At 46.1% G+C, this 27,500-nt stretch overlaps 1 protein-coding gene across 1 annotated transcript in view; it reads right to left on the bottom strand.

Moving 5' to 3' along the window:
• syngap1b (synaptic Ras GTPase activating protein 1b) overlaps positions 1–27,500 on the bottom strand; it is a 66,444-nt gene that overhangs the window by 10,672 nt on the left and 28,272 nt on the right. Inside the window, exons 2-17 of the mRNA XM_076281284.1 lie at positions 27,231–27,500; positions 24,488–24,609; positions 20,745–20,898; positions 19,831–19,929; positions 18,141–18,380; positions 17,278–17,613; positions 16,320–16,464; positions 16,011–16,155; positions 15,278–15,514; positions 14,660–14,861; positions 14,002–14,204; positions 13,090–13,306; positions 11,434–12,093; positions 9,684–10,154; positions 9,127–9,300; positions 3,368–3,579 (exon numbers count right to left, since the gene is read on the bottom strand). The exon at positions 27,231–27,500 is cut by the window's right edge and continues 254 nt beyond it. Of these exons, the coding sequence (XP_076137399.1) occupies positions 3,368–3,579; positions 9,127–9,300; positions 9,684–10,154; positions 11,434–12,093; positions 13,090–13,306; positions 14,002–14,204; positions 14,660–14,861; positions 15,278–15,514; positions 16,011–16,155; positions 16,320–16,464; positions 17,278–17,613; positions 18,141–18,380; positions 19,831–19,929; positions 20,745–20,898; positions 24,488–24,609; positions 27,231–27,500 (3,887 nt within the window). The remainder of the gene's footprint in view (positions 1–3,367; positions 3,580–9,126; positions 9,301–9,683; positions 10,155–11,433; positions 12,094–13,089; positions 13,307–14,001; positions 14,205–14,659; positions 14,862–15,277; positions 15,515–16,010; positions 16,156–16,319; positions 16,465–17,277; positions 17,614–18,140; positions 18,381–19,830; positions 19,930–20,744; positions 20,899–24,487; positions 24,610–27,230) is intronic.

Raw genomic sequence — 27,500 nt, 5'->3', positions numbered from 1 at the left:
ACGGTGTTGATATGTAATGCTACCAAGAGCGAAATTGGAATCTCAGGTACCAGTATTTGGTTGGCACAGAACTGCACATCTGAATAAATGTTGTTGTTTCCCAAGTACAGCAGTAAGCCCGCACTAAACTGTGTCATTTGCTACATTGGCGAAGATGTTTGTCTGTTGTTCTCTTGTCTGCTTTTTTTGCCTCCTCAGTTGCGCAATGTTGCATTGTTATGACACCCGACTTGATCTAGTAAAAAACATCTACAGCATAGTGTGGGCCTAGTGTTGATGATGCAATATACAATCTTATCAGAATATTGATCTGAGCTGCTATAATCTTTGACAAAAGAGGCAAAGAAAACCAAAAAAAGCATACACTACATTCTCTATATATATGTATATGTCTCATGTCAGTCTTTCTTAGGAAGATTGGAAGGGGTTTCCTTGTGTGAATCCCTGTAGTAATGCACACAGTACCATAGGTTCAGAACTGACCAAAGATCGGCAGCCTTGAAAATCACACATGCCACTTATTACTCTGTCACCAAACAGCGTCAATACAACCACTCAAATTTCAAAGCACTCAAATCATTTAACAATGAGAGAAAAAAAGAAAATATATTTCTTATAATACTCACTAAGCAATGTTTGATGCCATGGTAAATATTAGGAATATTGTTTGTTTTTATGTAAATAATTTAAATGTCTATGTTTAATTCACAAACAGCACCATACACAATGGGTTATTCCAAGAAACACACGCTGTGTGTGCAGCAAACTGAATTTTATGGCAACCCAGTCGATCAAAAATGTTGATTCCTACTAACACGTGCATCCCTGTAGGCTCCTCCCAGTCTTGTAATCCTAATCTGAAATCATTTGCGTGTAGACATGTTCATATGTGTCTAGATGGAGGACTCCATGTCTGTGTGAGTAAGCACACATATTAACACCTTGTATTCCGGCAGAGCAAAATAGGGTCTTGTCTCAAAGTCTCTCTGAAAGTATTTCAGAAAAAAATCTACATAGATTTTTATTGCACATTGTTTTGTTTTAGAAAATAATATGCATTTCATATTGCAATAGACTAAAATTGGTTATTCTTTGAAACTATTAACATTTAAATAGGTTATATATGGCTTGTAAAGTATAAACATTTCATATTGGATTTTCTTTATATTTATATCCAAAAAAATAGTTTATTCACATTTCTCACGGTGAAATCTCTTTGAATAAGGGATAAAACACTGGAGGGGGCATATGCAGAAAAGGGGGGAAGCTGCTTAATGTGGGTCAGAGAGAGAGAGGGAGAGAGAGAGAGAGAGATAGAAAGAAAATGAGGAAAAGGTGAGAACCACTGATACCTGCGACATGGCCCATCACAGATGACCCATGAACATGAATGCCAGCCCTAAAAAAAGCTGCCAGGAGTGCTGCTGCTACAATACTCCCCGCAGTTTCTGGAGAACGCACTGCGCCATTGCTGGAAGAAGACTGCTTTTGCTGTTTTTTTATATCTCTCATAATAGAAAAGGAACTGTCATAAACACTGCAGGATTAGTTTGAGGAGAGCAGATAGAAGCTTTTAGGCTGCTTTAAGGGAGCTGCTGTCATTTTCTCTCTCTTAAGACAACCTTTATTCAGGGATAGAGGTGTTGTGAGCAGCAAGCGGTGGCTGGGCTTTGGAGACGCCGCAAAAAAAAAGAAAAGAAAAAAAAGCAGTAAATCCATGGTGTCTCAATGCTTTGCAATAATGTCAGAATACATAGCTGTCGCTTGGCTGATGCCTTGTGCCTCCAGACGTTAAGGTCCGTCCTTAGTCAAATCCAAGCAAAAGCACTCCGTACTGCTTCTAAGGATGTTGATTTGTTACAATTAAAACTACACAGGTTTAAGTTCCATCAGATAAGCATGATCAACAACAAAACAAAAGAAGAATTGATTCTGTCTGTCTGTCTGTCTGTGTAATTATATCCATGGACACTTTCCTTCTGTGTCATTATTGCGATTCTCCAGAGGTCGTTGCAGATTATTAGCTGACTGGTTTGGATTGCAACAAAGACAGCTCGGGGGTAGATGGTGCCCATGCCATTGGTTAGTTCTAATGGAATGACGCGTGCCTCCTGCCCATGTCCTCTGGGATTCCCTCGCAGGTCCTACTGAGGGAGGCTCCAGAGGCTTGCGGGCTTCTCCCTTCAAGGATAGCTTTGCACATAATCACACTCCAGTATAAATCCTGAAATATATTTACGTATATATATATATATATATCTATATGTGTCTATTTCAATTTTTTTGCTTCTCATCCGTTATTGTGCTTTTAGTCTACAGAGGAATAAAGCAAAGTCACTTGCTCATAAGAGAGGTGACTGAAGAAGTCATTCGTTCTCAGAAGGCCATCTGGGGAAGGGCACTGACCCCAAAAGTGTGTCTATTGGCCGGGCAAGCCAACGTGACCTCCATGGATAAAGGCAGGTAGCACCAAAGGACAATACGATACGTGTGTCTTTTGGAGCATCATGTGCAAAGTTGTCCTTGAGAGAATGGGAAGGGGGGTGGGTGGCTCATGATAGGATGGGCTGCCTTTAGGGACCAGCTGGTCTCCGAGTCTTCATTCCATTTCTTCATTCCTGGAAATGGATTAGAATGGCTGTATTCTCTGACATGAAACCAGGGCTTCTGTTGCAGATATTTATTGTATCTTGCTATCTTCCGCTGTATGGTGCAAGTCATTTAAAAAAAGGCTACAGTTTTGTTTCGTCTTTCAAACAGTAATAAACCCTATCATTTGGTGTTAATACATTTCAGTTGTCAACTCTGAAACCCAGATTTAATGGCAGCAACGATACTGTGATCACTCAAAAGCTCTCAAATGAAGATGAGATTGTGGAGGATGAGAGCAAGGGCAGACACTAATACTATTTCTGCACATGGCAATAACACCACTAGAGGCATGACCTCACTAGCCACAAACATATCATCCACACACAGACACCCACCCACCAGACACACCTACAGTACATCACTTCCACTTCCACTCTATGTGTGAAGACTGTGTCCAGGTATGAACTTATGTCATTACTGTCCTTGCTCTCAGCAATGCCATATCCCCCAAAATACATCCTAATGGAACTCATTACACATTGTTAGTGGCCTTGCATAAATCAAGCACAATGTCCATTTGCCCAGGTGGTACTAAGGGCACTCCAACATAATGCATGTATTCTACCCTAAGTGACCAAATAGCATAACATATGTATTGCTAGCTGCACATGACAGGACAAAAGCAGTAAGACGAGTAACGCACATTCCACATTCACCTCCACATCCTCCCCCCAGGTGTGTGTGTGCCTCTGCGGGGAGCCTCTGTCGTATTTACCTGTTTATAATCCCTTTAATCTGGGAGTCTTTCTCCTGCTGCTGCTGCCGGAGCCTGCGCTCGCTGTCGTCCAGCCGACTCTGGTACTGCAGCAGGATCTTATTGGTCTGATGCTCCTGCGTGAGCAGCCGGCGCTCGTACTCCTCCAGCTTGCGGTGGGACATCATCAGGCGATCCTTCAGAGAGTTGATCTCCTCCTCGTACTCGCGCACCTGGGGGAGGGAGAGAGAGAGGGAGAGAGAGAGAGAGGGAGAGAGAGAGAGAGAGGGACCAAAGGTGAGGACAGGGGAAAGAATGGGGAGACAGAGGTAGAGAGGGAGATATGGAATAGAGGGATGATAGCGCAGGAGAAACAGAGAGAACAGAAGGCAAAAGAGAGAAAGGCAAAGAAAAAAAAGAAAAAGTGAGAAATGCAAAAGCCCAAGATATACAATAAAATACAATGACAGACACACACACACACACACACACACTCACACACACACACAAGCACACACATGCATACACGTACGCAAGCATATACAAACTCTGTGCCTTACAGTATCATCAATTCCAGGCAAATATAACAAAATGCCCAATTCCAGGAAGAGGTCTCTCTCAAAAATAGAATGTCATCCAATGTCATGGGATGTTTGACAAAAATGAGAAAAGATATTACGATTACCAAAAGCTGATGCCAGGTGAAACTAGATGTACCGCAGAGCGGTACAAAATATGACCGCCGCCCAGTCCAGCACATTTTTTCCACAAAAATAAATCACGCTGAAAGGCCTATATGATTCTAACTGTCTCACTAAATTGCATTAGCCACACTCAATTGTCACTGGTATCTGCTAGACAACAAGTACCAAAACATAATTAGTTCATAGATTCCACATGTAAAATTCATTTTATACAACCCCACCCCCATCTTGCCTGTTCATAATTCTGAAAAATTCTTGAATTGTGTGCAGGTGTGCGTGTACACGTTTATCTTTATGTGTGTGGGTGTGTGTGCGTGCTTGTGTGTTTGCCTGCGTATGTGTGTTTGTGCATGTGCATGCATGCATACATATGTCTACTGTGTGGGTATGTGTCATACGTATGATTACTGTGAATGTATGTGTGTGCGTGTGTATCTGTTTATGCACATGTGTGCACATGAAATGGGTTAACATGACCCCTGGAGGCAAACATACGGAAAAAATTGGTCATCCTAGGCCCTACGGTTCTCAAGATATTCACAGAAAACTGTGTCTGCCCTACCCTCCTTTCGGGGGGTCCAGTACAGCGGGGGGGCTACAGATCAAAACGAAAAACGATGGTTCCATGCTATCCATGTGGAGTTACATGCCCACCAAGTTTCGTGTACCCCGGTCTTTCAGTGTCCCGGGAATCCTTGTTGGTGTACGGTCACTAAATGTACACATAAATTATTTTATTGTAAGGCCCCCCATGAACGAAAGTTCACAAAACTTGGCATGCATTCGGAGGGTGTCATAATGATCCTACACTTTCAATTTCGTGCAGTTTTGACCATGTCAGCCAGAGATATTGCGATGAAAACACCTAATTTTTTGCTTTTTAATTTTTAACTAGGTGGCGCTATACATGAAATAAGTGATAATGGGATGGGTTGACATGGCCCCTTGAGATCAACATACAAAAAAAAGGTGGACCTCCTAGGCCCTACGGTTCTCGAGATATTCACAGAAAACTGTCTCCGGCCACCTACAGGCCAGTTGGTGTATAGTAACATAAATTAATTTATTGTGTGGCCCCCCATGAACGGAATTCCACGAAACTTGGCGTGCATTCAGAGGGTGTCATAATGATCCTACACTTCCAATTTCGTGCAGTTTTGACTATGTTAGGTCACAGATTCCTGCGATTACAACACCTCATTTTTACTTTTTTGTGTTTAACTAGGTTGGCGCTATACATGAAATGAGTGGTTATGGAATGGGTTGACATGGCCCCTTGAGATCAACATACAACAAAAAAATGGTCCTCCTAAACCTTACGGTTCTCGAGATATTGACAGAAAACTGTGTCTGCCCTACCCTCCTTTCGGGGGGTGCAGTCCAGCGGGGGGGCTACAGATCAAAACGAAAAATGATGGTTCCATGCTATCCATATGGGGTTACATGCCCACCAAGTTTCGTCTACCCCGGTCTTTCAGTGTCCCGGGAATCATTGACGGAAATTTGGACATGCGAAAAAGAAGAAAAAAAAAGAAAAAGAAAAAAATCTGACTAAACCTATATGACCGCCGCTTCGCTGCGCGGCGGTCATAATAACACCAATGTTGGCTGTAAAATGCACAGTTTAGTGGTTTCAATGTAATGGACAATATATAACTCATAATTTAACACTTATATATATATTATTTGTTACTTCTTTGAATAAAATACTTGAAGAGTTAGTGGGTCAGTTGAAAACTGTTACACACTAAAGTAACATTATTTATTTGTTTTCTCAAAGTGTTTACTTTTGATGAGTCAGTGCTGTTCAAGTTCAAATTCAGCATGGCTCAGCGGAGAGCGTTCAATTATTCATAAACGAGCTACCTGCACCATCTGTTCGCCAGCCGACAGACATGACTTGCAATTCATTGACACCTGCACCCTGCATTTTAAGACGCACGCGAAGGAGCTATGAGTCAGAGCATTTGGTGACTTTTGTCACCTCACAGGAAGCTATGCTAATGAGAGTTAAGAGAGCGCAGAGCGAGGGCTGGGAAGTGATGTAATGTGAGAGGCAACACAGCGCCTCTCACACACATGTCCTTTTTGGCCCGCTCTCTTGCCGTAATCTTCCCATACCCTTCCAAAAAGCTGTGATGTGCTGGATATTTTTTTTCAACCAAATAATTCATCTCCTTATGCCGAGTGATGTCCTGACGAGATTTAAGACTTCATTCAAACAGTATCGGTCTGACACACTTTGTTGTCTTTCCGTCAATCTTGTTGCATAATCTGAATAATTTAAAACTGGGTACTAAAAGCCACCAGCCAGAGACCAGATTGTGTCTGATGAGAACACAGCAATATACAGCAATTAATTATGACCGCCGCGCAGCGAAGTCAGATTTTTTCTTTTTTTTTCTTTTTCGCATGTCCAAATTTCCGTCAAGGATTCCCGGGACATTGAAAGACCGGGGTAGACGAAACTTGGTGGGCATGTAACCCCATATGGATAGCATGGAACCATCGTTTTTCGTTTTGATCTGTAGCCCCCCGCTGGACTGCACCCCCCTAAAGGAGGGTAGGGCAGACACAGTTTTCTGTGAATATCTTGAGAACCGTAAGGTTTAGAAGGACCATTTTTTTTTGTATGTTGATCTCAAGGGGCCATGTCAACCCATTCCATAACCACTCATTTCATGTATAGCGCCACCTAGTTAAACACAAAAAAGTAAAAATGAGGTGTTGTAATCGCAGGTATCTGTGACCTAACATAGTCAAAACTGCACGAAATTGGAAGTGTAGGATCATTATGACACCCTCTGAATGCACGCCGTTCATGGGGGGCCACACAATACATTTTTTTCCGTATGTTTGCCTCCAGGGGTCATGTTAACCCATTTCATGTGCACACATGTGCACAAACAGATACACACAGACACACATACATTCACAGTAATCATACGTATGACACATACTCACACAGTAGACATATGTACGCTTGCATGCACAGGCACATACGCAGGCACACACACAAGCACGCACACACACACACACACACACACACACACACACACACACACACACACTCACACACACACACACCCACACACATAACATAAACATAACACAAACAATCAAGAATTTCTCAGAATTATGAACAGGCAAGATGGAGGTGGGGTTGTATAAAATGAATTTTACATGTGAAATCTATGAACTAATCACGTTTTGGTACTTGTTGTCTAGCAGATACCAGTGAGAATTGAGTGTGGATGATGCAATTTAGTGAGACAGTAAGAATCATATAGGCCTTTCAGCGTGATTTCTTTTTGTGGAAAAAATGTGCTGGACTGGGCGGCGGTCATATTTTGTACCACTCTGCGGTACATCTAGTTTCATGTATAGCGCCACCTAGTTAAAAATTAAAAAGCAAAAAATTAGGTGTTTTCATCACAATATCTCTGGCTGACATGGTCAAAACTGCACGAAATTGAAAGTGTAGGATCATTATGACACCTTCCGAATGCATGCCAAGTTTTGTGAACTTTCATTCATGGGGGGCCTTACAATAAAATGATTTATGTGTACATTTAGTGACCGTACACCAACAAGGATTCCCGGGACACTGAAAGACCGGGGTACACGAAACTTGGTGGGCATGTATCCCCACATGGATAGCATGGAACCATCATTTTCCGTTTTGATCGATCTGTAGCCCCCCCGCTGGACTGGACCCCCCGAAAGGAGGGTAGGGCAGACACAGTTTTCTGTGAATATCTTGAGAACCGTAGGGCCTAGGATGACCAATTTTTTCTGTATGTTTGCCTCAAGGGGTCATGTTAACCCATTCCATGTGCACACATGTGCATAAGCAGATATACACGCACACACATAGATTCACAGTAATCATACGTATGACACATATTCAAGAATTTCTCAGAATTATGAAGATGGGGGTGGGGTTGTATGAAATGAATTTTACATGTGAAATCTATGAACTAATCACGTTTTGGTACTTGTTGTCTAGCAGATACCAGTGAGAATTGAGTGTGGATGATGCAATTTAGTGAGACAGTAAGAATCATATAGGCCTTTCAGCGTGATTTCTTTTTGTGGAAAAAATGTGCTGGACTGGGCGGCGGTCATATTTTGTACCACTCTGCGGTACATCTAGTTTCATGTATAGCGCCACCTAGTTAAAAATTAAAAAGCAAAAAATTAGGTGTTTTCATCACAATATCTCTGGCTGACATGGTCAAAACTGCACGAAATTGAAAGTGTAGGATCATTATGACACCTTCCGAATGCATGCCAAGTTTTGTGAACTTTCATTCATGGGGGGCCTTACAATAAAATGATTTATGTGTACATTTAGTGACCGTACACCAACAAGGATTCCCGGGACACTGAAAGACCGGGGTACACGAAACTTGGTGGGCATGTATCCCCACATGGATAGCATGGAACCATCATTTTCCGTTTTGATCTGTAGCCCCCCCGCTGGACTGGACCCCCCGAAAGGAGGGTAGGGCAGACACAGTTTTCTGTGAATATCTTGAGAACCGTAGGGCCTAGGATGACCAATTTTTTCTGTATGTTTGCCTCAAGGGGTCATGTTAACCCATTCCATGTGCACACATGTGCATAAGCAGATATACACGCACACACATAGATTCACAGTAATCATACGTATGACACATATTCAAGAATTTCTCAGAATTATGAAGATGGGGGTGGGGTTGTATGAAATGAATTTTACATGTGAAATCTATGAACTAATCATGTTTTGGTACTTGTTGTGTAGCAGATACCAGTGAGAATTGAGTGTGGATAATGCAATTTAGTGAGACAGTTAGAATCATATAGGCCTTTCAGCGCGATTTCTTTTTGTGGAAAAAATGTGCTGGACTGGGCGGCGGTCATATTTTGTACCGCTCTGTGGTACATCTCGTTATTGACCATCTGATGGTGCATCTGAGCACAGATATTTGCCACTAGCGACTTTGCAAAAGCCTCCTTAACAAACAAAATTAATAGCCCAACTCCAGAGGGTGAACACAAGCCTGTTAGTTGTGACAGGTGAGAGAAACACACCCTATCAAGCCGAGACTCGTCCATACTCTTAGAGTACTCTTTCAGCTTGAAGTCCTCTCGGTCGATGCGTGAGCTCTCGATGTCGGCCGACAGGTGGGGCATGTTGGACACCCAGGCCACCGTCCGCTCCGAGGCCGGGGTGGGGGGGTTGAGTGTGGAGGGGGACTGAGAACCCTGGGGGAGGAGAGAGAGGACAGACAGAAAGGGTCACACACACACACCCCCACAAGTACATACTGGGCAAGAAAAGTAAGAAAAGCATGAGTGGCAGGGGGAGTAGACATGATCGCGTAGGCTGAGTTGGCGTCTCTGAGGAAGTGACAAGTACAAGGATGGCAAAGTGAAAAGGGGAGAGTGTGCATCTGTGTTTTCATTTAGTATTTCCATTTGTATAATGTACAATTATATAATTATCAGATCAGATCAGATATTATCAGATCAATTCTCCAACAACACTGAACATTTGCTAACCTGAGCATAAACTACTCTCATTCACATATGTAGAGCAAGTGAGCTAATCAAGGGCCGGTGGTTAGCGTGCTAGCAGTGCAGCTCACCTGTTTGCTCATGGTGGGTTTCAGCAGGTGCTGCTGCTGAGGCTGCTGCTTGGACGACTGCTGCGTGGACTGCGGAGTGCCCCCCTGTGACCCCTGCGACCCCTGACTCTCGCGAGCGGAGCTCTGCTGATGGGGCAGCCCGGGCGCCGTGTTGTCCTTCACCGAGAGCTGCTGCCGCGGCGCCGCCTGCTGCCGCCCGCCGCCGTATCCCCCCGCCGACTCGGGCGACTGCAGGAGGTTGCCGCTCTGCGGGCGCTGCTGCTTGGGCGGGGTGGAGGCGGCGGCGGAGCTGACGGACAGCTGGTGCGACGTCTGGGACTTCATGCGCTGGGCAGGCTGCGGCTGCCCCCCAGGGGGCGCCATGGAGCTCTGGCGCACGGGCTGCACGGTGGACGGAGGCGAGGCCAACGAGGAGTGGGAGGTGCCAGTCTGGGAGGCCAGATTCATCATTTCCTGCTGCTGGAGGTTGTCCTGATGGTCGGGGTGACACGTGAGAGAGGGAAAGAAAAAAAGAACGAGAGAGAGAGAAAAAAAATGAAAAACACTTTACACACGCACATCTCATAATTCATGTTGACAGCAACCCTTAAAATGTTTACTTTTATGCTAATCCTATTAATTTATGATAAAATGTTGACAGAGATGATTTACTGAGAGGTGTGTATGCTAATAAGTGTAAGCAAAGGCTTGTAAACATTAGGCTTTCTGCAGACTGCTCCCAGTAATAGAGTGCTTAAGATCTTCCATAAAGCTTTCTCTGTGGACACAAGGACCCCTTTACCCTTCCAGAATGAGTACTGTTGCACCTATATGCAATTCAATCTAATTCAGCTTTACATTTACAAAGTCACTTATTCTGATGAAGATGAATCATTACAAATGCATTGCTAATCTGTCACCCATCAATCATGCTGTGGTGTGTGTGTGTGTGGCACCTTGCTCGGTGTTCTGCTGTCAGTTCCAGCAGGTAGGAGCGAATATTGTTGAAGATTTTGGTTGAATGTGGTGTTGTCATGCACAGCTTACACACATTCTGGACGAGTGTGTGTGTGTGTGTGCGCGTATGTGTGTGTGTGTGTGCGTATGTGTGTGTGCGTATGTGTGTGCACGTATGTGTGTGCGCGTATGTGTGTGTGTGTTCACTGTGTGGGTCTTGTCAGTGCTGAAGGATGTTCTAGTAAGAGACTCTGCTGATTGGAGCAGATGTGGTCTCCAGTGCATTGAGGTTGCTATCCCCTTGGGAGTAACCACTGGGCCACATTGAACATGCAACTAAAGCAGAAACTTCCTGGAGCATATGCTCACTGCAACAGTATGCTTCCACTACAATCAGTGGATGGATCTAGCTACACCAGACGAGAGAGAGAAAGAGAGAGAGAGAATTAGAAAGAGAAAGGGAGAGAGTGAGAGAAAGAGAGAGATAGAGAGAGCGGGTGAGAAAGAGAGAGAGAGAGAAGATAGAGTGAGAAAGTGAGAAAGAGAGAGTGAGAGAAAGAGAGAGAGAGATAGAGAGTGAGAAAGAGAGAGAGAGAGTGAGATAGAGAGATAGAGAGAGAGAGAGGTGTATATGCTGTGGAAATTCGATAAATATCTATTTCTATTTCTGTACAGCACATGCACCCAGTGCACCCAGCCTCTGCATGGCACATACACCCAGTGTCCTCAGCCTCCATTCTGTGTCCAGTGTAGCTGGGCTGTGTGTCCAGTGTAGCTGGGCTGTGTGTGTGGCCCAAGAGGGGGCTTGGCGTACCTGCATGTGCATGGAGAGCTGTCGGCGGCCGTAGTCGGCCTGGCTGTGGCGCGTGTAGTCGTCGCTGTAGCTGTGCGAGTGGATGATGCTGGGCTGGCCCAGGTGCGAGGCCGTGCGGAGGGTGGACAGGTCCTCGCTGCGCGAGAAGCCGCTGTGGCCGAACTGCGGCGCGTAGCCCTGGTGCACGCCGTCGGGCTCGGGGGCGAGCAGCAGCGGAGGGGGCGGCTGAGCGCGTCCGCCGCCGTGCGGGTGCTGGTGGTGGAGCTGATGGTGTTGGTGGTGGTGTTGGTGCTGGGGGCCGTCGGCGGCCAGGTGGAACAGCGGGTTCTGGAAGGAGAGCGGGTAGCGCATGGCGGCCGCCTGCTGCTGCTGCTGCTGGGAGAGCGAGTCGGTGGTGGCGCCCATCTGGCTCAGCTGGCTCAGCCGCAGGCCGCCGGACATGCTGGAGCCGCCCGAGCCGGCCGACAGCCGGCCCCCGGCGCGGAGCTGACCGCCCAGCCCGCCGCTGCCGCTCCCGCCGCCTCCGCTGCCACCACCACCGCCGCCGCCACCGAGGCCTCCAAGGCCACCGAAGCTGCCGAGGCCGGAGAGGGAGGCCTGGGAGGAGTTGAGCATATCCCCCACAGACTGCAGATTAGACACGCTGTTCATGCGCGAGTCCTGGAGGTCCATCATAGAAATGCTTTTATTAACACTCTGAACCTGGAGGGGGAAAGGCTGCAGTTATGGACATTGTACTTTAGTTTTTTTAGTTGCTGATGGGTTTGTTTCGCCTTTTTCAAAAAAAAAAAAAAAGTTGGGTTGGTGTGGTTAAATAATGAATGGAGTCTGTGGAGGATGAAATGTGTTATCCAGGATCCAGCATCCCAAAAGGTATGAAAATATGAAATATGGAAAAGCAAAATGCCTGGAAATAGGCGCTTTGTGAAACCACAACACTGAGATTGCTCAGTGTGTCTGGATGGATGATATGTGGTTGGGCTGCCAAATCAATGACCTTGACTTTCTGCAACTTACATTTGAAGGGCTGCTCTACGTGAGCTTGCATTTTCAGCATTTGAGTAAATTGAAAAATAAGCATGCCAATTTCTTTCAGAGCCCAAAATCCCATCATGCCTAACATCATTGGACAACTCATTTTTAGATTTACGTGTTCCCAACAAGGTCACCAATTCACTTCTAACTTTGAAAAATGTAAGATTTTGTTTTGGGATGAAGGGTAGACCAAGGTCGATATGTTGTTTGCCACGCAGCTTTAACCGTGCCGCAATGCAAACATCATACAATCCTTTTGACTGTTTGTGTTTATTGCTCTTTTCAAAACACAGCGCCAGTGGCATCCCCGATGTCCTCCACTGCGTTCAGAGCCTCTATCGCTTGGTGGGAACAGAGAGGAGGTTTGGGCAAAAGCCCTTGTTGCTGTTGCAGGTGCCGCTAAGCGCAAAGCTAACAATCTTCTCTCAGGACCAACTGGAAGCCCTTTCCCCCTTCAGCAGGACACATGCACTGAAGAGCAAGCCACGAAACGAGTTAAACATCACCTTGTCACAAAATTTTTTCTTTTTTTTTTGTCTTTCTTTTTTTTTTTAGCTTAAAAGCATTCATAAAAAGAGCTTGGGAGCGGGCGAGCGTGTGGGCAATGCAAAGCAGGCCTACCTTGGCATCCGGCTCGGTGATGTCGGAGCTGCTGGTGCAGTAGGCGGGACTGGAGCGGGCCAAAGGGGGTCGGGTCACGTAGAAGACATCTTTCGACGAGGCTCGATGTGGGTGGTCACGGTCCATGAATCCCGGCATCCCAGCCCTTGATGGCACGCCCACACCTCCACTGGTCATGGCAGAGGTCGGGGAAGGCAAGCGGGTGACATCTATGGAACTGCAAGTTTTATAATACATAAGTACAAGTAGTAATAGGAACAGGAAGCAGATAATGAGGAACAAGAGAGAGCCTGGGAGATAAGGACAAAAACAATTGTGCTGTTCTGGCCAACAATGCAGGAACACACAGACATAATCACAGACCATAATTAACTGATAATAATATATAAGTAATATTGTTGAATAGAGGGATCTGAATTGCAGTTTATTGGAAAAGCTTTCTCCACATAAGAGTTATGTATTGATAAAGGCTGATAGCATTGCTTAATTGATAATAAAACTATCAAAAACAAACACTGAATTATCACATGAAAAGGACCACAGTCTAACTAGACTAACCTCTAATCCTGCAAGATACCTGCATGAAATTTGATGAACATTATTCAAATCACCCAAGGAATCGATTATGTATCTACTTTAGTATACAGTACAACATTACTGATCATGTCCCAGTAAAACTAATATTACTGATCATGTAACATTTCAGCATTACTGACATGAGTCTCTTAAGTATTTCCACAAGTTTCCACTGTGTCCTTCCATTTGCACCTTGCATTGATGAGCGGCACTTTCCTTTCCCAACAAAAAAAAGCCCCTGAGAGAAACAGAACCATGTCAACAACAAGGACACAAGGGCACTCACGCACCCCCTCTCCTCCCGCGCTGCCCTTGTGCCACAAATAGCCGCCCCACCTGTTCAGGTCCCGCATCATAAGGTTCTGGAAGTCGGAGGAGACGCCGCGGTTGAAGCTGGGTCTGGAGCGGAGCCGCTCGGCCTGCCGCTCCTGCTGCCGCTCCGTCTGGTGGCTGGGCTGCCGCTGGAGGTGTGGGTTGCGCAGGGCCATGCTGATGTCGTTAAGCAGCCGGGGTAATGGGCCGAGTTTGATGATGGCATCCTAAGGAGGAGGGCGCAACAACATGAGCACACACACACACACAAAAACCCGGAGTAAAACATGCAGTCAGAACTGAAAAGGGAATTAAAAAAAAGAAAGAGTAGAACTGAGGAGGACAAACTTTTGGCTCCAAACTTTTGATTTAGTTTTAGTTTACTGGCTGCCAGCACCATTTCTATAATCATCACCATTAACTTCAGCAGCGGGAGCGTCCTCATTAACCATCACCTCATCACTGTCAACATCATCATCATCATCATCCTCATCCATCATCCATTCTTCACCATCACTCTAATCATCATCATCAGCATCATATTCATCATCAACACTGTCATCATCACCATCATCATCATCATCATCATCATCATCATCATCATCATCTGTGTCAGGCTCACTGAGGCGTGCTGGTCCTCATCTGCCTGTGTGTTCTGCATGTTGACGTTTGCGTTGAGCACCTTGCTGAGCTGGGCCATGACCTCCCAGAGCAGGCTGTGCAGGATGGAGAGCTCGCGGCCCAGGTCGATGTAGCCCTCGAAGGCCCCCGCGTTGGTCACGCTGTCCAGGTTGGAGATCTCGTACAGAAACTGCTGCATGGAGCCCCACTCCATCTCCAGGAACTCGTTCATGAAGCACATGTACTCCTCCTTACTGCCAAACCTGGGGTGGGGCGGGTAGGGCGGTGGTGTGGGGTGGGTGGAGGGGGGACAAAAAATGACAAACGAGAGATAAAGACAAAAAATGACAGACAAGAGAATAAGAGAGAGAGAGGGAGGAGTTTGCAACAGATAAGGGGAGTGAGAGAGAGAGAGAGAGAGACAGACAGACAGAGAGAGACAGATTGAGCGAGAGAGCGACAGAAAGGCAAGTGATTAGGCCGAAAATGCAACACACAAGGGAGGTGACAGACAGGAAGCAGATAATGAAGAACAAGAGCGACTCCAGGAGATAAGGACAAAAACAATTGTGCTGTTCTGGCCAACAATGCAGGAACACACAGACATAATCACAGACCATAATTAACTGTGTCTTAGCGTAGCGGCTAAAAGTGGCTGAGTGTCAGTAAAGCGACTCACTTGGAGAAGTTGGCCAAGTTCTGCACCACCTTGGCGATGAGGGTGAGGGTGCGCGACGTCTGCTCGTCCGGGTACTCCTGGGTGAGGTTGAAGAGCGACGGCGACATGACGGCCGGGCACAGGAAGCGCAGGAAGAGGGAGCCACTGATGAGGCGGTCGGCGATGTCCTCGCGGCCGCGTTCAGCACAGCGGACCCGCCAGGAGGCGAAGACCTCCTTGAGCTCGCGAGGGAACACGCTGCCGGACACAGAAACCACACCGAAATCTCGCACCACTCAACATGTAGGCTCATGAGGGTTGTGCAAAGCTAACTTTAGCGCGCGCCATTTTGCGTTGACAATGCTTATTTTGCCTGTAACCGCTGAATTCCATTAACATTCCACAGTCTCTCATCACTAGTCACTGGCAGTCTGAATACGACTTTAGTAAACACAAGAATTACCATATACATGGGTCATATAGACATCTTGCATGTAGGTCTGGTGTACTGTGTAAGTCAAATGGATAAATGCTATACATGATCATGTCACATAATTACAGGTTGCAAGTAGTTCTTCTCAACTGTGATTTTGTCACATCAGTCAGGAATGAGTGAGTTTGGTCAGTATGTGGACAATTAAACAAAACTAGACCCTACTGTATGTGGCAATAGCTTGTGTTTTAGATATACCCTAGCCATTGGTTACTTTGCATGCGCAAGGGGATGATTGGACAAGGTGAATGCTTGGCTAACCAATGGGAGTTGACGATCTTGCAGAGTGCCAGCTCACAGCACATGCGCAGGTTGGCTTGGTGGTCGGCGAGGACAGAGGGAGGGGTTCTCATGGGGTCCACCTCACAGTTCTCCTCAGACTCGTAGAGGGCTCGGATGAAGTCACCTACACACAGGGGTCAAGTTAATAATTCCACAAAGAACAGTATATACAGTATATACATAATACAGTTGGGGCACACACACACACACACACACACACACACACACACACACACACACATATCCACATTTTCAGGTACACAGCATTTTGAATATGGATGACATCACCTAAAGCATCCTTGAGGTACTTATGTCCAATCAGTTTGAGGTACTCTTCTATAGCTTTGGTGGCCAGGGTGTTCTCGCGGAAAATGAGGTGTTCTCTCTCAGTGAAGCGGTCCACCTCACACATGGCCATATCTGACAGAAAGTCCTTGTGAAGACGAGACAAAAGGAACCAAGGATTAAAACACAAGAACGGATAAAGAGAACCATGAAGTGCATCGCTTGTTTCACATTTGTGTTGCTAGCAGTATGCTAATAGTGCATCATAATAGCAGATGCTCCAATCCCGAGGAAGACAGCTGTCTAATCTGTCTGTCTGAGGACTAATCATAGGACTGATATAATAGGGCTTCAAGACAACTGAGACACAGACACAGCTGAGCATACACCTCCAGACATGACCCTCTGCCCTGGGGCGCTGCCCTACCTTTGTTTTCCCTGCACTCTGGAACATGTGCACCAGAGCACCTAACTAATGGCTACGAGACTACGGTGGCTGAGAGGGGTCAGAGGTACCTTTGCTTTCCCCGTGCTCTGGAGGATGTGCACCAAGGTGCCTAACTAATGGCTACGAGACTACGGTGGCTGAGAAGGGTCAGAGGTACCTTTGCTATCCCCGTGCTCTGGAGGATGTGCACCAGCATGCCTAACTAATGCCTACGAGACTACGGTGGCTGAGAAGGGTCAGAGGTACCTTTGCTTTCCCCGTGCTCTGGAGGATGTGCACCAGCATGCCTAACTAATGCCTACGAGACTACGGTGGCTGAGAAGGGTCAGAGCTACCTTTGCTTTCCCTGTGCTCTGGAGGATGTGCACCAGCATGCCTAACTAATGCCTACGAGACTACGGTGGCTGAGAAGGGTCAGAGCTACCTTTGCTTTCCCCATGCTCTGGAGGATGTGCACCAGCATGCCTAACTAATGCCTACGAGACTACGGTGGCTGAGAAGGGTCAGAGCTACCTTTGCTTTCCCCGTGCTCTGGAGGATGTGCACCAGGGCGCAGGCCACCTCCTCTTTGCTCTTGACGCTCAGCAGCGGCTCCAGCACGGCGCACAGCGTGCGGTAGTTGTTGGTGACGTACTCGGCGAACTCCTTGTACAGCTCCATGGGCAGGATGCTCATGGTCTGGTAGCGCGACTTGAGGCGCAGCGAGGCGTTGATGATCTTGCCGCCCCCAACGCCGCCGCCCTTGGCCAGGACGCTGGGCTGGATGACGGGGTACCACTGCTCCACAAACTGCCGGCCGGTGATGCTGGAGATGGGGATGCTGACCAGGCCTAAGTAAGTGCTCTTCTCCTGTAGAATGAGGAGAGAGAGAGAAAGAGAGAGAGAGAGAGAGAGAGAGAGAGAGAGAGAGAGAGAGGGAGAGAAAGGGGGAGAGAGAGAGAGAAAGGGAGAGAGAGAGAGAAAGGGAGAGAGAGAGAGGGAGAGAGAGAAAGGGGGAGAGAGAGAGAGAAAGGGAGAGAGAGAGAGAGAGAGAGAGAGGGAGAGAGAGCGAGAAAGAGAATCCACTTTTCCACTCACAGACTGCTTAGCACAGTGGATGAATCTGACTTTGTTTGTGTTATCAAATGGAAAATAACACATTACTGAAAAAAAAATTGACAAATGAAATAACAAATGGCAGCACAAATTAGGATTACAGTCTTACAGGGGAAAAAACAACAACAAAATGTCCTAATTACGAAATGACAATAAAACAGCGTTGATCACATCACTGACAGTGGCAAGCTGGTTTTGCATATCTACCAGAAATAACTGTAAACCAGAGGCCGTAAACGGGTCAGCCTCAAACTTAAACGAAAGCATGCTTTCCCTCTGACCTTGCGTCTCTTCTTGTCGGTCTCCTTGTACAGGTGCAGGCGGAGGTTGCGCACGGCCGGCAGGTTGTTGAACTCGAAGTGCTCGCCCCAGAAGACGGTGTCGGTTCGCGGCTTGCTGGTGGTGCGCGCGTACAGCATGTCGTCCAGGCACAGCTCGCAGTAGTAGCGCTTCTTGGGCGGCAGCTCGCGCGCCTCGATGATCCACAGCTTCAGCACGTTGTCCACCCGCCGGCTGTTGTCCTGTGGCGGGACGAGGAGCGGAGGGGACAGTGGCGGACACAGATGAGACGAGAGCGGCCAGAGAGGAGGAGGAGGGGGAGACAGAGAGAATGCTGGGTAGTGGCGAGAGATCTAAGGTGTGTGTGTGCATCTTGGCAAAGCACGTATACAAAGCAGATGAGAGAATGAATGGTGGTGTGAGTGTGTGCTCGTGTGTGTGTGTGTGTGTGTGTGGGGGGGGGGGGTGGCTGGCAATAATCTTAAGAGGAAGTGAACCACTCTCCTTCGATCAAGGATGATTATGAAGTCGGGACTATATTTGAAATTCCCACAGGGAGATGACAGCGCCAGGCTGATTGCAAAGAATTGCTTTTAAGAGAATGGTGACTCATTTATTCCAATCCACATGCCACTAGATTGTTCTCTCTCTCTCTCTCTCTCTCTCTCTCTCATTCTCTCTCTCTGCTCAGCAAACTCCTTTCCTTCAACCCCCTACCTTAATGCTGAATATAGACAGCTAAATATATTCAGCATTTCAGTAAACATTCCTTCTTCAATAGTCGAATGGCCTGAAAGAAAGTGAGCTCTCCAGACTTCACGTACAAAACATTATCATAGCATTTATTGCTAAACAAATGCATTGCTCAGTCTTTTCCCTTGTTTTGTTACCTCCTGTTCAGCCTGGAAATCTAAGGTTTGTAATGATAGTGCTGTTTGTTGTATAAAAATGTATAATGTTGTATTTCCTGTGGCATGTCCTTGGTGCTTGAGGGCTCAATTCTAGGCTCCTGCTGTCAGTGCATCTGGATTGGATGAGCAAACTGAGCCATCCAGGCAATCACAGTCATGCTGTAATGACTAACGCTTTCTCTCTCTCTCTCTCTCCCTCTCTCTCTTTCTCTCCTTCCTTCTGTCTCTTTCTCTCTGTCTCTCCCACCATCTCATTCTTTCTCTCTCCCTCTTTTTTTCTCTTTCTCTCGCTGTTTCTCCCACCCTCTCACTCTCTATCTCTCTCTCTCCTTCCTTCTTTCTCTTTTTCTCTCTCTCTGTTTCTCCCACCCTCTCACTCTCTTTCTCTCTCCCTTTTTCTCTCTCTGTCTCTCCCACCCTCTCACTCTTTCTCTCTCTTTCTCTTTCTCTCTCATTCTCTGTACCCATCTCCTTCCGTCCTTCAAAAAAATCCTCATATAACATTTTTTGTAGAATGCGCACACACACCAAATAGGAAAGGTGTTTGCCAGGCTGCTGGTGATAGAACGCAAAATGACATCTGCCTCAAGTGCACTTGACTGAAAATGAAAAGATAACATGAGCAGGCATGCATGGAGAGATTAAAGATGGGCATGTGAGAAAGACACCTTGATTACATCAGACAAATGGGAAGCATGGGAGCGTGGAGAGATGGTGAACAGCAGATATCTCTACACGCCAGTCTTCAATTCCTGTCTCTGTTTTGGATTTTTTGTTGTACCTTGTTGGGCTTGATGGCTCTCTGAAGATTCTCGATCCATTTGTCTCTCTCTGCGGCAGAGCGGCATGCAAAGCACTTTGTTCCTGAAGCCGTCGTCACCTGAATTTACAGCAAGACATAGAGGAGAGATGAAACGCCAAGCACCACCCCAATAAACCAGTGGGATGTGCCTGGTGTCTAAGCGGTACAATATCTAATCTGAGAATGCTAGAGTAAGAGATGTCGTTTCCCGGAAATAGGGGAGATACAACATTTGTGGAGAAGATCCGATTGGGGACATAAGCCTTCATGAGGCTGGTAATCTGGCACCACCAAAAGGGACAAAAGAAAGTAAATCAACTCAGATATGGGCCTACAAGAACTTGTGTGCGTGCCACAGCTCAACACCGCCAGCTTCTCCTCTCAAACCCTTAACATAGCACTGCATCCTTCAGACTGCCAGATGGCGGTAGCATTACTGTGGGGATTACAATGCCTCCTACACAGTTGTGCCACCATGATATGCCAGTCCGGCACAGTCACATATGTATGTAACCAGCCATTTTAGCTCGTAACTCATTGCTTTAAAGGAGAGCTCTGGCCATTTTTTACATAGATGTCTGTTTCTCAAGGTCACCGAGTACTGTCGGCTACTACCAAGCTTGGGTTGCTGCAGCCGACAGCTTGAGGAGCCAGGCAGCTACAGTGTTACAACTCTGGGGGCATCTTTACAATCATGCCCCCCAGAGTGTAGCACTGTAGCACTGAGTTCTCCTTTAATACACCTGGTTATCCTCAAGCCCAGTGTTGCACACAGTTTAACAGATGATGAACAGAGGGACCTGAAAGACCTGCAGAGGAGCACAGAAAGGGACTAACAGACACTGCCTCACGATGGAGCTGAAATGCTTCAGCTTTTGAGAAGAGGGCCCCACCTCGAAACAATACTCCTGGCCCAGGATGCTGGAGTGGACAGGCTTGATGATGGCATCCTCGTCCAGGGTGAGGTCCAGTGCCTCCGCAGCACTACTGGGAGACAGCAAAGACTCATGGGAATGGGACTCCTTGAAGCTCTGCATCAGGCGAGTCCTGCAGCGAACATCCCCAAATGGAAAAGAAAGGGACAAAGAGAGTAAGAGAAAGAAATGGAAAAAAAAGTATTTCAGTGAAACCTAGAGTGCAAGGCAGCAATATATTCTAATTGAGGTTAGTCTGTGAGCGATGTGGAAATCTGATACAAAGCAAATGAAATAGAGTGGAATTCATTTTTATTCAATGGGCTGTGCATGTCAAGCTTAACTCTTCAAATCTTTTCAGAGAATATTTCTGGTTGTAAAACCTTATCCTTTATGAGTACAGGAAACAAGGAAAAGTCACTGAAGATTATATTAACTTATTTACTGATTGTGACACCTTTGAAACCCAGTGAAAGCTCAGAGCACTAACACCTGTTTGTCACCAGTTTTACACAAAAGTGGAGATAAATATACATATTAATTTATTTGATTTCCCTGGAGATGTTTTCCCAAAACTGCCTATTTGGACGTCTGGGACGCACAGAGATGGCGTACTGCAAACATAAGCATGGTTTCGCCTGTGGTGCCGAGTGCCCCAGCAATTATGTCTCACACTGTAACCACCTAGCACATACATACAGTGACACATGTATATACATATCTACACACTCACACAACATGCGCGCACACACACACACACACACACACACACACACACACATTCATTCACTCATTCATTCACTCATACATTAATACAGGCAGAAAACAAGCAGACAGGAGAGAGAATGTTAGAGCAAGAGACAGACAGGAGAGAGAGAAGAATGTTAGCGCGAGAGACAGACAGAAGTAAAGGAAAGCGCAAAGTCCCTACTATTGTGTCCCTGATGAATCCGAGAGCCTTGCGATCCCCCTGGTCTCAGTGTTTTGTATACTGTACATTCACAAGTAATATGTGCATCGGAGCATTACATACATACGGAGTGGTGGCAGAGGAAGGGAGAGGGAGAGAGAGAAATTGAGAGAGAGAGAGAGAGGGGGAGAGAGAGAGGGAGAGAGAGAGGGAGAGAGGCATGGATGTTGAGAGGAAGGGTTATAAATAGACCCAAAGGAATGAGTCAGAATGAGAAAAATAAAAGCAAGAGTGGGGGAGGGAGAGAGGATGAGGAAGAATAGGATAGAGAAGAGAGAGAGAGAGAGAAAGAGAGAGAGAGAGAGAGAGAGAGAGGAATAGGGAGAGAGTATGACCAGGATGGTGATGGGAGGAGGAAGATGAGAGAGAGAGAGAGAGAGAGAGAGAGAGAGAGAGAGGAACAGATGAAAAAAGGTGGGGAGACAGGGAGAGACCTCTCAGAGGAAATCACATTGTTATGTAAACTGTGGGACCTAATAAGGCGCATTGCAAAGGACAAAAATGTGTGTGTGTGTGTGTGTGTGTGTGTGTGTGTGTGTGTGTGTGTGTGTGTGTGTGTGTGTGTGTGTGTGTGTGTGTGTGTGTTTGTGTGTGTGTGTGTGTGTGTGCAAACCAGGTCAAAAGAGAGAACCAGGAAGGGGGCAGCGAGAGGAAATCGACAGACTGGCCTGCACATCACATCACATCACCACTGACACACGCAGCTCATGCGTCAGACTAAATCACAGACCAGGCCTCCTGACAGGGCATCACGAACACCACTCTACCATTACCTGCACAGTATGAACTTCATCATCCTACCACATCATCAGCACTATTAACAGGCTACTGATGTACCTGAAATAGCCCCTTGGATTAGTCATGCGTATATTGATGGGCGCTTTGAGCAGCTATCAATACCTACTGGGGTTGGATACTACGCACTAACCAACAGCATGCAACTTTGAAGGAAATAATAGCTCTGATAAAAGAAAAGAGACAAGTTGTGGGTTCAATACCCTGCTTCCGCTGTTGTGCCCTTGAGCAAGCCACTAAACGCGAGTTGCTCCAGGGACAATGTAACTGGCCCTTGTAATATAATTGACCTGAATTGCTTTGGATAAAAAAGCGTCTGCTAAATAAATACATGTAAACGTAATGTAATTAAAAAACAAGAGATGTAGACACCATGTGGTTTCACATTTGAAGTGATGGTGAGTAGATAAATTGACGCAGTTTGGCTCAACGGAGTGCAGCTCTAACTTAGGAGACATACTGAAGTTGGGGATATCTTGAAGAGAGGAGGCATTGAAAAGGAAATGACACAGTGGCTTTGAAGCACGTCACATTAAGACTGACCGTGGCCTTTGTGAGAGTAGCCTACACACAAACTTCAAAAATCTTTGACCTGCCTTTCTTGAGTTAGGTTCAGTGAATGAATAAACCATGAAAACGGAATGCACCGGACTCTTTTCAAGGTAGTGTTTTGACAGTGGGTTTGGAATACATTATAATCATGAAGTTGCCATAGAACAAGCTGCCTCTGTGCTTGAGGAGCACATAAGCACAGGTAGGCTATATAGCCAATGTGTATGAGGAATACATAAGGAAGTACAAGGTACAATATATATATATATATATATATACTGTACATATATATATATATATATACTGTATATAGATATACTGTACATAGTATATATACTATGTAAGGGATAATGGACGACACGGTGGTCTGTTCACAGAAATTAATGCACGGTCGAGGTTGTAAAACGGAGACGAAGCGGTTTAAACCTCGTAAGTGCATTAATTTCTGTGAACAGACCACCGTGGAGTCCATTATCTCGCTTATTCCATTGTTGCCACTTGCGTTGTGTTCATTTCCTGTTACAATTTAAACGTTTTAATCGCTAAAACTGTCTTGTTTGTAGAACTACTTTCTTCCGACACATATCAACTAATTTTTGAACTTGCAGGACAAACTGCCGTTGCTAGTTCTAAATAAATGGTTGCTACGGCCAAAGGCCAGTCGTTAGTTCTATCTCTCCTGTTGTAAAGCGGGCGTATCCCAAGATTCTGATGAACTTTAGCTTTGAAACATCGCTACTTTACTTAGCCTGCTGTCATCCATCTAGCTAAAAGCCACCTCTGTCATATGCTACAATGTTGCTATGTTCTGAACGTCTGCATTTTACAGCTCGGATGCAACGTGACGTCTCATTTAAACTTCACAACGAGTTTGGCGAATTAATATACAAGTGTGGAATAAATATACGTAATGCATCAAACTAAGAGCCATGAGGAAACACCATGGGAGCATCAGAGCCTCTGGCGGTTACAGGTGCCTGTTGATCTCATCAGACGGGCCAGCCAACCCATCTCTCTCTCAAGGTATCAGGCAGAGAGCCTCCGCTGAGCTTTGCTGACAGGCACAACCACACACATATGAACACACACACACACACACACACACACACACACACACACACACACACACACACACACACACACACACACACACACACACACACAGAGACACCTGCAGGCAAGACAGTGAGAAAAGGGCCAGAGGTGGGGGGAGGACAGTAGGGTTGGTAGGGTGTGTAAGTAATGTGTGTGTGTGTGTGTGTGTGTGTGTGTGTGTGTGTGTGTGTGTGTGTGTGTGTGTGTGTGTGTGTGTGTGAGAGAGAGAGAGAGAGAGAGAGAGGGGGTATGTGGTAGTGGTGGGGGAATAGAGGGGGTATGTGGTGGTGGTGGGGTGGGGTTGACGTACCTGTCCTGATCAGCGCTGCGGAACCGGGGCAGGATCATGTGGCGGAAGCTGCTGGTGCGGTCCAGTTTGGGCTGGCTCTTGGCCCGCTTAATGGAACCCTTCAGTCTGCGGCTCAGGAAACTCTGCGCAGAGGGAGCGCAGCAGAGAGTTAGGTCCTCACATTTACAAACACCAAACACCAAACTAATGAACATAGACAACATGATGGACAGCAGAAAACTACACCACAAATCCTCAACACAACGAAAACACAAGGCCTGAAACAAACACTTGTAAACACAGCACTTGACTTTTCAGTCTGTACAGTAGGTTAACATGTACACCAATGAGAAAAAGTAAGTGTTAAACAGACAGAAAGACAGATTTAAGAAACATAACAAGCTAGTCAAGCGAGCGGAGGAGTTTAATCCGTTGACTGTTGCACTGCTGTTCTGCGGCCATTAGTGGGGAGTGTTGGTCCATATATAAGCCCATACAATGCTTCATCCTGTCAGCAGTGCCCAGTCTACATGACCAACAGACTGCAGCCCACTGACATGTCAGCATAGAGCACACAGGCATATATATTCATGGCAATCTTATCTTTTCTCATTCAGTACCTCACAGTGAAACTAAGGATATTAAAATAGATATGACACATCATTATTATTATTTTCATTATTACAATGTGGAAAGTTGAATATAGCACTGATTTCAAACTAAAACTCTGGCTTGAATAACTATTATCATTTTGTGGTTTAGGGGAAGATCACTGGAAAAAACACACTCAACACCCTCTGATCAAAGTCATCTGGGTGCTGAATCCTTACTGTGGCATAATTAATGCATAGAAAAAGGACAGCACTCCTAGTTCCTTAAAAAACATTTAATCACCCCACATTTCGAGCCAAAAGCTCTTCTTCAGAGTGATAATGGTGATTTAGGGGAAAACATAAAGAAATCTACAACTTCAGCAATATCACTCATCAGGTGCCTTGAAGAGCCACAGTCTAGGCCATGATGTCTTCTCAGAGATATATACAGCTCTAAAAAAAGTGAAGAGACCACCGTTTTTCTGATGTCATCCTACGGTTGCTGAGTGACATTCGAATGAGTTGATGGTCATATTCAAAATTAAGAGACCACTGCAAATCTGAATATCACTCAGAAAATGTGCAAAGGTCTCTTAATTTTTTCCAATTTGCATTAAAGGTTAAAGTCAAATGAAGAAGAGATAAGGGGTCTGCAGACTGTAGGTCTGCAGTGTCAGTTCTGCAGTGTCGGTTCTGTTGTGTCGGCTCTGCAGTGTCGGTTCTGCAGTGTCGGTTCTCTTAGAAATAATTTCCGTTCTTCACCCAGAACTTACACAGTTTGTCAAACACAGAGCTTTTCACTTCCTATTGAAGAGTTGCAGTGTGTTACTCGCCCACTTCAACATGACGTGGCTTCATGTCTATATGTGCATGTGGCCGCCCATGTAAGAATATAGAGTAGACGGCAAATCCATGCAACTATTAAACGTTACAGACAGAGGGCAAGATGTACGTACATTTGTGAACATAGCGTTATCAGCGTGATGGACAAACTGCAGATTGCGAACGATGTCAGACCCAAGTTTCCGTCGTATTTATCAATCGTTCAATCCTTAGTGTAAACTACGCCTTTCTCTGCCTTTCTCCGCCCATAAACGCAATTTACGAACATCTACAACTGGCAGAGCCTACATACAAGCACAGTTAAATGAAGTTAACTGATGACAACATTAAAAAGAATCAATAAACGTTTAGCGATCATGAAATAATACCATACATGATAAGATGTCAACAAGCAGGGAAATAATGAAGATCAGTAGTTCTACTCAAACTACTTGTGCACGTAGGTTATGGAAGATTGGTCAAATCTAGCAAGTAGGAAAGTTTAAGTGAATGACGTGAAAGTGAAAGTAAGACATTGAAGGTCAACTAAAGTTAATGTTGCTTTTGATAGTACAAAGACATACAAAACTGGTGCTCTAAATAGCGATTCTTTGTCTTTGAAAGGTTCTCTTATTGACACATTGAACTGCAATTTGGATTAACACCTGCTTTTACAAAGCGGAAGTATTTAGGCGCAGAATAGATGGGCGCTTTCGCGGAATACATAATTAGGCGCTCTTTACGCTTCCCCTCCCATCTTTTTACGCTAAACTCCCACTTTCCCCTGGATCCTCCCATGAATGCATATGCATGACAAGAAAAACGCAATCTGCCACTTTCAGCTCCCGCGACAGGCAGTTTGCTCTTTTACATCATTGCGGCCTGTTTGTACATACCTCGCAATGATTTTACACGCACATTGCGAAACAAATACGCATGAAGTGGGCACAAAAGCGTTAGTACATCTGGCCCAGAGTTTCTAGAATTATACATGACTACAATGACTCTAAGTTACAGTATAGTTTATATTTCAACAGTTTTCTAAACCCACTGTAATTCACATGCATGTCTAATGTCTGTATTTGCTGGCTCTACCCAATAGGACACACAGGCTCCTTTCACATGGCATGGCTGCGTGGAGTTTGATTCTCACCTGAGGATGCGGCTGGCCAGTGCTGTGTGCTGACACTGCGTGACTAACACACTGTGCCTGACATGCATACAGGGGGGCGTTGGGGGGGTTGAGAGGGGGGGCACTGAATCACACTGAGCTGTATTTCTATGCTAATGTCAAACGGCTTACGCAAACATCTCATGCGGTCAGTCGTTTGGTCGGTCACATCACATACCTCCACGGAGGGCAGAGGCGCAATATGCGGCGACGTGGCCCCATGACTCGGGCTTCCGGGGAGCCTCCAGTCGCCCGCCCAGAGAGCGAACGGCGAGCGGCAGGGGGACGGCAGCGATGGCGGCAGCGACGGGGGCAGCGTGAGGGACAGGGCAGGGGAGAGCAGGAGCGGAAGCGAGCGAGGGGCGGGCGGCGGCGGCGTGCTGGCCGCCCTCCTGCACTGGGGCCAGGGCCGCGGGGAGAGGAGCAGGGAGGGCGAGAGGGACAGGGG

This window comes from Alosa pseudoharengus, unplaced genomic scaffold, assembly GCF_046254945.1.
Source record: "Alosa pseudoharengus isolate Yale_2024_CS ecotype anadromous, Long Island Sound unplaced genomic scaffold, YU_APseudo_1.1 YU_APseudo_1.1_scf_12, whole genome shotgun sequence".
Lineage (NCBI taxonomy): Eukaryota > Metazoa > Chordata > Actinopteri > Clupeiformes > Clupeidae > Alosa > Alosa pseudoharengus.
The sequence above is the reverse complement of the archived record's forward strand: the minus strand, read 5'-3'. Positions and strand labels throughout refer to the sequence as shown.